The following is a 12500-nucleotide window of genomic DNA, read 5'->3' as shown; positions in this document are numbered from 1 at the left end:
ATCATATTACTTTGTCACTTCTATCATCACTCTCACCAGAACTATTAACACACTCACTACAAATGGCACTATGATCAAGGTCGTCATTATCATCATCGTTGTCATTGTCATTTTTGTCATCATCATCATCATCATCATCATCATCATTGTTATTATCATTTTCGTCATCATCATCATCATCATCATCGTTGTTATCGTCATTTTTGTCATCATCATCACCACCATCATCACCATTGTAATTATCATTAAAGTCACTGTTATTATTAACATCACAACTGTTACCACCACCAGCTCCAGCACTATGACCACTACCATCCAATGATGATGACCACCACCACCACCATCACTTCTTCTTCTACTACTACTACTTCTACTACTACTACTACTACTACTACTACTACTACTACTACTACTACCACCACCACCACCACCACCACCACTTACTCTGTCGCCATCTCCACTTTCGCAACTGCCTCTGCTGCTGCCACATCACCACCATCACCACCACCACCACCACCACCATCACCACCACCACTACCACCACGTGATTTTTAAAATTGTGGTTTCAATTCCAGAACCGGCCGATGTGTTTATTTCATGTTGTTCCAGTCCACTAAACTGGTAAAAGTGAGTAGTTCTACGAAGGACTGGTGTCCTGTCCAGGGGAAGAAGAGGGGAATATATATTCCACAGAAATCTCGCGAAACTGGTTTTATGAGTCTATAGCTCAGGAAGGACCTTTGGAGGTGTGTGGCTTTGTGGTTAAGGCATTGGACTCATGAGCGTAAGATTGTGGTTTCAATTCCTGGGCGGACCAATGCATTGTGTTCTTGAGCAAAACACTTCATTTCGTATTGGTCCAGTCCAATCAGCTTGCAAAGTGAGTAACCCCGTAATGGTCTAGCCTCCCATCCAGGAAGCAGGGAATATATATATCCCACATGATCTACAAAAGCAGCCTTATGAGACAATGGCTCAGGAAGGACCTTTGATTTTTTTTATTTTGATAGTGAGTGAAAGCATGTGGGCTTAGTGGTTAGGGTACTTAGCTCACAATCAAAAGGTCGTGAGTTCAATTTCTGATGGCATGTTATGTCCTTGAGCAAGACACTTTATTTTACATTGTTCCAGTCCACTCAGCTGGCAAAATTGAATAGTACCTGTAATTCAAAGGGGCCAGCCTTGTCACATTCTGTGTCATGCTGAATCTCCCCAAGGGCTACGTTGGGGGTATGCAAGTATCTGTGGAGTACTCAGCCACTTGCATGTTAATTTCACGAGCAGGCTGTTCTGTTGATCGACTGGAACCTTTGCTGCCGTAATCAACAGAGTGCCAGTATAGCATTGGATAGTGTAACATAGTATAGTACACAATTCGATAGTGTAGTTCAACACAGGGTTGTATAGTACAGTTCTATATTTTACCGGAAGAGTTCTAGCATGATGCCATCATGACTCTAACCCCCAAAAATAATTTAAAAAAATACCGCACGTTGATCATTAGGATGATTAATGTGCTACACCTAAACGGCCTCCTCTCCACATATACTTCAGCAAAACTGAATTCTAGGAGTGCTGTGTGTTCCACCCACATGTAACATTAAAACTTTTCTCACATCCTACCCCAACAAACCAAACTGCATCTCTTCTCTTCCTCACATTTCCTTTTCCCATGCATTACCCTTATCTCTAGCTCCCCAATCCTGTCCTCACTGCCCTGCTCACTATCATTGCTACCCTGTAGTCTCCCATTCCCTCAATATATCCAGGTATAACCAGTGGATAATCAAAGTTATATTTACGAATTTTACTTTAATGTATTGGAATTATATTATCATAGAAATATAATTCTAAAGTTTAACAACACATTTAAACAATTTCTGTAAGAAATTTTAGTAACAAGCAATAAGAGGAAATAAAATATTATATTCTGTTCAAAGTAACCCCATTTCACGGTACAAGGCTTACAAAGATTTCTCTAACTAAAAAGCATGGCGCAGTCAAATGACTGAAACAAGTAAAAGAATAAAAGAAAAAGATTTATATATATATAGTCTGTTAAAGTCTGTCATACCGGCCATGATGAAATACCACAAGGTATAGAAAATACGTATTCGCCTTTATATATTTAATCCTTTATATTGAACACTCAATATTTCATCTATTCAATAAGACATATTCCATATATTCAATAAGACATTCAATACTTTATTTCATTGTACCATCCATTTTTATTTTATATTATATATTGTATATTCCATATTCTATATCCCACATTGGTTTTGCAGGAATATAAATAAAACATAAAAAACAGACAGTGTTGGAACTCTTTTAAACAAAATAATATATATATACACATACATGCATACAAGGTGCATTCTAGAAGTCTTGAAACTTTTCAAGAGAGACTTTTATTAGCTTTTCATAGGCACATGTGTATTCCCACGAGTATTCCTATTCATGTCTTTGAAATTTGTTAAGAATTTGGGGTTTGGGGATTAGAGATTGTTTATAAGACATAATGTACACATTAAGGCATGTGTACATTAGCGTATATATATATATATATATATATATATATATATATCATCATCATCATCATCATCGTCGTTTAACGTCCGCTTTCCATGCTAGCATGGGTTGGACGATTTGACTGAGGACTGGTGAAACCAGATGGCTACACCAGGCTCCAATATATATATATATATATATTACAATGACATAAATAGAATATACATGGAATGCTAAATACGGGTTATTTGTCAAGCAATTTAAGGTTCAAATTCTATCTATCTATCTATCTAGCTAGCTATCTATCTATCTCCATCCATCTATCTTTCTCTCTCTCACTTAGTGTGTGTGTATGTGAATACACACACACACACACACACACACGCATGCACACACACATACACACGCATGCACACACACACACACACATGCACACACACACACACACACACACACACACACATGCAATCTAAAGTTCAAATTCTATCTATCTATCTATCTCCATCCATCTATCTTTCTCTCTCTCCCTTTATGTGTGTATGTGAATACACAAACACACATGTGCACACACGCACATGCAGCGGGCGCTGGCATGCACACACACACACACACATACACACGTGCACATGTGCACATGCACACACACACACACGAACACCCCCCCCCATATGTATACACCTATGTTGTCATAACATTTTCTCTTTCTTTGTTGATACAGATCAAGAAAACCCAAAGAAGTGGGATTTGAGCAAAGCGTAAGTACACAAACACACACACACCCAAACACACACATTCACACATACACACACATACACACGCATGCTCACATACAAACATACTAAGTCATATTCACACACTCACCCACATGCACATACATACTCAGAGTCACATTTACTCACACACACACACACACACGCACACATGCATGCATACACACACACACATACATAGTTACAGAAATACATTCACACACACACATGCACATAAGTCACACATACAAACACATACACACACACATAGGCACTCAAGCACACACACACACACACACACACTCCACACACACATTGGCGCACAAATACAAAACACAAACACATACACACACGCATACACACAATGACCCATGTGTACACAGGAAAGAGAACAGGACAAGTAAGATGATTAATAAAATATTTGTTTACAATTATTTTTGTTATAAAACTCTTTCTACTTTTTATTCGTTTTCCTCATGTTCTCAGAAACATTCCTAACACCAGATTCCAGCTGAATGTACTTGAACTATAATAGTAGCACCTCCCTATCGTCCAACCCATGCTAGCATGGAAGGTGGACGTTAAACGATGATGATGATATATATATATATATATATATATATATATATATATATATGCAGGTGAATAAACTGTTGTCTAAATCACGCAAAAATGAAAATAACATTGACATCTCATTTTAGCAGATTTATTTACCAAAATTCCTTAAAAATATCTTGAAATGCTAAAGAGTAAATTTATTTAATAAAATCGCCATTGACTTCAACCATGGCCTCCAGATGACTTTGGAAACTCCTGCAACTCCTCTGGATAGCCTCCTTGCTTAAGTTGGTGAATGCTGTCATAATCCTTGCCTTCAGTTCATCTTTGGTGTTACAAGGAGTTTTGTTGGTCTCTTGTTCAATAACACCCAACACATAATAATCAAGAAAGTTGCAGTCTGGGGAATTAGATGGCCAGATCTTATGGGTGATGTGGTCACAGAAATTGTCTGACAGCCATGACTGCGTTCTCCTGCTTGTGTGGCATGGTGCAGAGTCCAGTTGCCAGGCATAAGGTCTTTCAGCAGTCACCCTCTTGATCCCGGGCACTTGATGTAGGCCTCTGTGTTGAGTCTGAGGCCATGGGGGAAGATAAATGGCAGCATAACATTGCCATTACTTGTGATCACTCCTGTCCTCAGATTGATATCTAAACACTCTGAAATTTTCCTATTAGAGCTTTTGGCATGAATGTTAAGCAGTACAGCATGTTGTTTCCAAATTTCTGGCAGAGTGAATTGTATCATGGTGTTGTTTTCTCATAGATGGTGCCCAACTGACCCTACTATACTGTGTAGTCAACAAAATCAAAAACAAATGTAACCGTCTTCATTCATACACATTACATGACCTTACTAGCACAGTCTTCTCTCTTGTACATTACATCTGGTATCTCATTTACCCAGTTTTTCTCTTTAAAAATCATTTACACTCTGTCATATATGCACACTGACATTAACCCACCCAGTGAAGCATACTTGCTCCATTTCTTTCAAACCTTCACATATCCTCAAGTAATTACAACCACATCTCATTGTCATATATAGCAGTTTCTACACAGGCATCATGTAATCTATATATGTATATATATATATATATATATATATATATATATATATACTTGCGAGATCGTTGCCAGTGCCCCTGGACTGGCTTGTGCGGGTGGCACATAAAAGACACCATTTCGAGCGTGACCGTTTTCGTGCGGGTGACACGTAAAAGCACCCACTACACTCTCTGAGTGGTTGGCGTTAGGAAGGGCATCCAGCTGTAGAAACTCTGCCAAATTAAATTGGAGCCTGGTGTTGCCATCCGGTTTCACCAGTCCTCAGTCAAATCGTCCAACCCATGCTAGCATGGAAAGCGGACGTTAAACAATGATGATGATGATGATGATGATGATGATGATGATGATGATGATGATGATGATATATGTAGGTGTGTGTGTGTGTACATGCACTTACACACTTGCAGTTTGAAAGGCTGGTGTGCCAAGCAACTTAACTTTTTCCAACCTATGTTCCGTTTGAAAATACATGGCTTTTACCCGAGTCCATTTTAGAACAAAATAATTAAAAAGTAGAGTCAAATAACTTTGTTGTTATCAAGTTTGTGTTTGGAACATAAATCTGTATGACCTATTTATGAAAGGTTTTAATTTAGGTCAATTTAAAAAGGAAGATTGCAGGCTCACGCATGGATTGGTATCAAATGTGTCAAATTTTGAAATTAATATATATATAAACATATATATATATATATATATATATATATATATATATATATATATATATGTATAGATATATGTATGTGTATGAGTGTGTGAGTGCATGTATGAGTGGGGGGGAATGCACCATCCATTACTTCCACTTCCATTAACATTATTACACACACACACACATGCACCACACCTATTACCACACCGCCATCGCCAACATTACCACCACCATCACCTCTATCACTACCACCATCACCACCATTACCACCACCATTACCACCACCATCATCACTGTCATCACCACCACCACCATCACCACCATCACCACCACCACCACCACCACCACCATCACCACCATCCCCACTATCGCCACCACCGTCAACACCATCAGCACCACCACCACCACTACCACCACTAGCTTCTGTTACCTAGGTGACCAAATCAGTAGCAGGGTTGGATGCTCTGAGGACATAGCTGCTTGAATAAGAATAGCCTGGGCAAAGTTCAGAGAGCTCCTACCTCTGCTGGTAACAAAGGGCCTTTCACTCAGAGTGAAAGGTAGACTGCATGATGCTTGTGTGCGAATAACTACCACCATGCTTCACTACCATGTACGGTAGTGAAGCATGGGCCATGACTGCTAATGACATGCAGAGTTTTGAAAGAAATGAAGCCAGTATGCTCCACTGGATGTGTAATGTCAGTGTGCATACATGACAGAGTATAAGCACCCTGAGAGAAAAGTTGGACATAAGAAGCATCAGATGTGGTTTGCAAGAGAGATGACTGCACTGGTATGGTCATGTGTTGCATGTGGATGAGGACAGCTGTGTGAACAAGTGTCACACCCTAACAGTGGAGGGAACCTGTGGAAGAGGTAGACTAAGGAAGACATGGCTCTTATGTTGGGCCTCACAGAGGCAATGACAAACAGATCTTTGGAGATATGCCTTGCTTGAGAAGACCTGACAAGCCAAGTGAAATCGTAGTTGTGGCTGATGCCAGTGTTGTATAATTGGCCAATTTAAAAGCTGTAGAAACCTTGCCAAATCAGATTGGAGCCTGGTGCAGCCTTCCGGCTTGCCAGTCCTCAGTCAAACCATCCAACCCATGACAGGATGGAAAGCAGATATTAAATGACAGCAATGATGATGATGACATACATATATATGCATATATGTATGTATATATCACACATACATACATACATACACACACATACACCCGCACATATATGTATATGTATATATATCAATTAGATATAAGGATAAAGTCTATATCAAGTAGCCAGCGTGTAAAACCAATTAAGGTAAAAAATTAATACAAAATATATAATTTTTAGAAATACATTATTACATTAAGGACTGTTGCTATAAGTAGAGTGTTTGTAAGGTATGTATAAGTGTTTATATTTATATGTTTCTGGTTATGTTTGCACTGACAAGTGGAGAGCGTGTTACAGTGCTGATCATGAAATCGTTTCAATATACAACTGAACCTTTTTAAAAGAATATTTTTCTTTGTTCATTTCCTCGATTTCAGCACGTGTGTATATTTTGAAAAAGTAGTCTGACTTTTGTGTCTCTTTCCAGCATGTGGCTTTCCTGATAGTAACAGCCCTTAATGTAATAATAATAATAATAATAATAATAATAATAATAATAATAATAATAATAATAATAATATATGTAAAGTTACAGATGACAAAGAAGTAGTTTGATGAAATTTTAACAGTAAGAAAATTCTAATTTCACGACAAATTGTTTCATAACTTTTTTAAGTTATGAAACAATTTGTCGTGAAATTAGAATAATTGATATTATTATATTTAATAATAAATAAATTACTGCATTAATGCAAACTGCAAAATATCCTTCAAAATAATTATTTAACAAACAATATCTTTCACCTCAGGACATAGCTTAAACATTGCATTATTTTGGAAGATTATCCATTTTTACGTTGCTCCAGTCTACTGGAGGTGAAGGGAAGTGTTTTGCTCAAGGACATAATGCACTGCAAATCTGGGAATTGAAACAACGATCTTATGATTGTGAGTGCTACATCCTAACTACTAGGCCATGCACACACATGCACATACACATAGTCTACTGTGTATAACAAGCTACCAAGTATAAGATGTGTCCTGATTTTTGGGGTCTAAATTATTTTGAAATCATTTTGATGCCATATTTAACATGCAGGATTGTCCAAGAACACTGAAGGTAGATGAGAGTAATAAAAAAACTTACATGACAAAGAAATTCTTCATAAAAGCGATACTACAGCATTCTTTCTTGTTCCCCGACAGGTTTCTGTTTCAAATCTTACCATCAGGCCTTGTGGATTTGATCCACGTTCATAAAGAAGATCATGATGAAGTTGTCATGATTAAGAAGGTTCTAGCAAGCACATTTTCCGCTAACGTTCGGGTAAGTTTGTTCCTCAAGGGTTTTGATTGTTGGAGCAGGGGAGGGGTTGTGTGAAAATTACAGCTGTGGGTGGGTCTTTTTCTTTTTTATGTTATACAGTAACACTGGCTGTTCAGGTTCAATTCTTAGTGAAGGTATAACCTCCAGAAAAAAAGATGTCTCTTTCTATGAGAGAGGAAGTCAAAGAATTCACTGATGTTACAGCCACTCATGCATGACGAAGGGGAAAAAATCATTTGTTCTTTTATTCTTTTATTTATTTCAGTCATTTGATTGTGGCCATGCTGGAGCACTGCTTTGAAGGGTTTTAGTTGAAGAATTTAAACCCAAGACTTATTCTTTGTAAGCTTAGTACTTATTCTATAGGTCTCTTTTGCTGAACTGCTTAGTTACAGGGACATAAACACAGCAGCATCAGTTGTCAAGCAATGTTGGGGGACAAACACAGACACAAAGACATATATACATACATACTTACATACATACATACATACATTCATATATATATATATATATATATATATATATATATATATATAGACACACATACATATATAAACACACATACACACACACACATATATGTAAAACATTCTCATTTTTATAACATTTAAAAAAAAAAATAATTGTTATAGGAAAATCCCTTTTACACTAAAAAACAGGTTTAAGTTTCAAATATGTATATATATATAATCTAATTGGAAGGTATGTTAGCCTTGTGAAAGGATGGTTGCCTCAAAGGAAATACTGGTTCAATACCTAGTATTTTTCGGCAATAAAATACCCATAAAATAATGGATATGTATAGAGCATATAGTCTATATCCATTTAAAAGAAGAAAAGAAAAGAAAATGGAAATAAAGAAGTTAATAATTGTTTATCATTAACAAATTGGTCATCTTCACTTCTTACAGCTGTTTCAATTAATACTCAATAATTTAATTGCAAATTTATACATTAAACAGCTGTAAGAAGTGAAGATGGCCAATTTGTTAATGATAAACAATTACTAACTTCCTTATCTCTATTTTCTGTTCTTTTCATCTTACACACACATACACACACAAAATATAAATGAGTAACAAAAATGTACAGGTGAATGACACCTATACATCTGTTACTCAGTTATATTTTATTCACCTACCCTTGAATCTGCACTTTGGAAATTTTAAAGAAAGTACTTTTGTATTTCTATATGAAGTACATATCTGAACAAACAAGAGCAGATCTCTTCACAAAGCTGGGTTGTGTTATCTGCATACACTGCAAGAATATCAAGGGCAAACACTTCTACACAGAGTTTGATATTCACCTGATATTGTTTAGGTGTGCAAATTAGACCGATCTAACGAGATGCCTCAATTTAAGAACCTAATTCAACTGAATCTTAATTATATTTTATACACACACACATACAGTATTGGCTCCTTTTGGTTTCCATCTACCAAACTTACTCATAAGGATTTGGTCAGCCTGAAGTTATAGTAGAAGACACTTGCCTCAGGTGCCATGCAGTGGAACTGAACCTGTAAACCACATGGTTGGGAAGCAAGGTTCTTACCACACAGCCGCGCCTGTGCCTTCACACAGCCACACCTGCACCTGTTTATGTTTATAAGAAATATACTCTCTCTTTGCTCCTCTGTCTGTCTTTCTCTCTGTCTCTTTGTGCCACTCTCTCTCTTTGTTTCTCTTTCCCTTTCCCTGTCTCCCTCTTATAAATATTATAAGAATAATATAAGTAAAACAAAGAGTCCCACTTGTATGATGGTGACACTTGTTTACGACTACTATGTATATGTGTGTGTGTGTGTGTATATATATATATATATATCATCATCGTTTAACGTCCGCTTTCCATGCTAGCATGGGTTGGACGATTTGACTGAGGACTGGTGAAACTGGATGGCAACACCAGGCTCCAATCTAATTTGGCAGAGTTTCTACAGCTGGATGCCCTTCCTAACGCCAACCACTCAGAGAGTGTAGTAGGTGCTTTTACGTGTCACCCGCACGAAAACGGCCACGCTCGAAATGGTGTCTTTTATGTGCCACCCACACAAGCCAGTCCAGGGGCACTGGCAACGATCTCGCTCGAAAATCCTACGGGAGCCAGTCAGGCGGTACTGGCAATGGCCACGCTCAAAATGGTGCATCTCATGTGCCACCCGCACAAGAGCCAGTCCAGGGGCACTGGCAACGATCTTACTTGGCTTGCCGGGTCTTCTCACGCACAGCACATTTCCAAAGGTCTCGGTCAGTAGTCATCGCCTCGGTGAGGCCCAATGTACGAAGGTCTTGCCTCACCACCTCAGCCCAGGTCTTCCTGAGCCTACCTCTTCCACGGGTTCCCTCAACTGTTAGGGTGTGGCACCTTTTCACGCAGCTATCCTCATCCATTCTCACCACATGTCCATACCAGCGCAATCGTCTCTCTTGCACACCACAACTGATGCTTCTAATGTTCAGCTTTTGTCTCAAGATACTTACACTCTGACGGGTATTCACATTGACATTACACATCCAATGGAGCATACTGGCTTCATTCCTTGCGAGCTTACGTATGTCCTCAGCAGTTACAGCCCATGTTTCACTGCCATGTAGCATGGCTGTTCGTACGCATGCGTCATACAGTCTGCATTTTACTCTGAGTGAGAGTCTCTTTGTCGCCAGCAGGGGTAAGAGCTCTCTAAACTTTGCCCAGGCTATTCTTATTCTAGCAGCTACACTTTCAGCGCACCCACCCCCACTACTAACTTGGTCGCCCAGATAGCGGAAGCTATCGACTACCTCTAGTTTTTCACCCTGGAATGAGATAGAAGTTTTTTCCTGTTGGTTTACAGTCTTTATTGCACCTGAACATCTGCCACAAACAAAAACTAACTTCCTAGTTAACCTGCCTTTGATGTTGCTGCACCTCTTATGTGTCCATAGCTTGCACCAGGTACATCTTATAGAGTTATTACCTACTCCTTTTCTACATACTGAGCAGGGCCATCTACCTGAAGGGGTTTGTGTTTTATCTACCTTCCTACTTATTAGGATTTTGGTTTTAGCTAGGTTGACTCTAAGGCCCTTCAATTCTAGTCCTTGCTTCCACACCTTAAACTTCTCCTCTAGTTCTGATAGTCACTCCGCAATTAGGGCAAGGTCATCAGCATAGAGGAGCTCCCAGGGGCAACCTGTCTTGAACTCTTCTGTGATTGCCTGGAGGACTATGATAAATAAGAGGGGGCTGAGGACGGAACCTTGGTGGACCCCTACCTCTACCTGGAATTCATTGCTGTACTCATTTCCAACCCTCACCTTACTGGCAGCATCTCTGTACATGGCTCGCACACCAGTCCTCAGTCAAATCGTCCAACCCATGCTAGCATGGAAAGCGGACATTAAACGATGATGAGGATATATATATATATATATATATATATATATATATACACACACAGTGGAGGCACAATGGCCCAGTGGTTAGGGCAGCAGACTTGCGGTCATAGGATCATGGTTTCGGTTCCCAGACCGGGCGTTGTGAGTGTTTATTGAGTGAAAACGCCTAAAGCTCCTCAAGGCTCTGGCAGGGGATGGTGGTGAACCCTGCTGTACTCTTTCACCACAACTTTCTCTCACTCTTACTTCCTGTTACTGTTGTGCCTGTTTTTCAAAGGGCCAGCCATGTCACATATATGTATGTATATATATGTATGTATGTATGTATGTATATATGTATGTATGTATGTATGTAGGTATTTGTGTGTCTGTGTTTGTCCCTCCCACCATCGCTTGACAACCGATATTGGTGTGTTTACATCTCTGTAACTTAGCAGTTTGACAAAAGAGAATGATAGAAGAAATACCAGGCTAACAAAGAATAAGTCCTGGGTTCGATTTGTTCAGCTAAAGGCGGTGCCCCAGCATGGCCACAGTCAAAATAACTGAAACAAGTGAAAGAATAAAGAATAAAAGAATACAAAAATAAAAGAATACAAAAATAAAAGAATACAAAAATAAAAGAACACAAAAATGAAGGCTCATGGCTCAGTGGTTAGGGTATTCAGCTCAAGATCTTGAGGTCATGAGTTCAATTCTCAGCAATGTGTTGTGTCCTTGAGCAAGACACCTTATTTCCCATTGCACCAGTCCACTCAGCTGGCAAAAATGAGTAGTAGCTGTACCTCAAAAGGCCAGCCTTGTCACACTCTGTGCCTGTGGAGTGTCACATGTCACATGTCTGTGGAGTGCTCAGCCACTTGCACATTAATTTCATGGGCAGGCTGTTCCATTGATCGGATCAACTGGAACCCACATTGCTGTAACTGTCACGGTGCCAGTAATACACACACACACACACACATATATGTATGTGTATATGTATTGTTGTTGTTGGCACTCCGTCGCTTAAGACGTCGAGGGTTCCAGTCGATCCGATCAACAGAACAGCCTGCTTGTGAAATTAACATGCAAGTGGCTGAACACTCCACAGGCACATGTACCCTTAACGTAGTTCTCGGGGATATTCAGCATGACACAGTTG

At 39.0% G+C, this 12500-nt stretch overlaps 1 protein-coding gene across 1 annotated transcript in view; it reads left to right on the top strand.

The window, feature by feature from the left end:
* Positions 1 to 12500, top strand: part of LOC106878080 (uncharacterized) — a 217030-nt gene that overhangs the window by 6617 nt on the left and 197913 nt on the right. The window contains exons 3-4 of the mRNA XM_089342991.1: positions 3230 to 3266; positions 7849 to 7969. Of these exons, the coding sequence (XP_089199117.1) occupies positions 3230 to 3266; positions 7849 to 7969 (158 nt within the window). The remainder of the gene's footprint in view (positions 1 to 3229; positions 3267 to 7848; positions 7970 to 12500) is intronic.

This window comes from Octopus bimaculoides, chromosome 26 (genome assembly GCF_046866305.1).
Source record: "Octopus bimaculoides isolate indiv1 chromosome 26, ASM4686630v1, whole genome shotgun sequence".
NCBI lineage: Eukaryota > Metazoa > Mollusca > Cephalopoda > Octopoda > Octopodidae > Octopus > Octopus bimaculoides.
The sequence above is the reverse complement of the archived record's forward strand: the minus strand, read 5'-3'. Positions and strand labels throughout refer to the sequence as shown.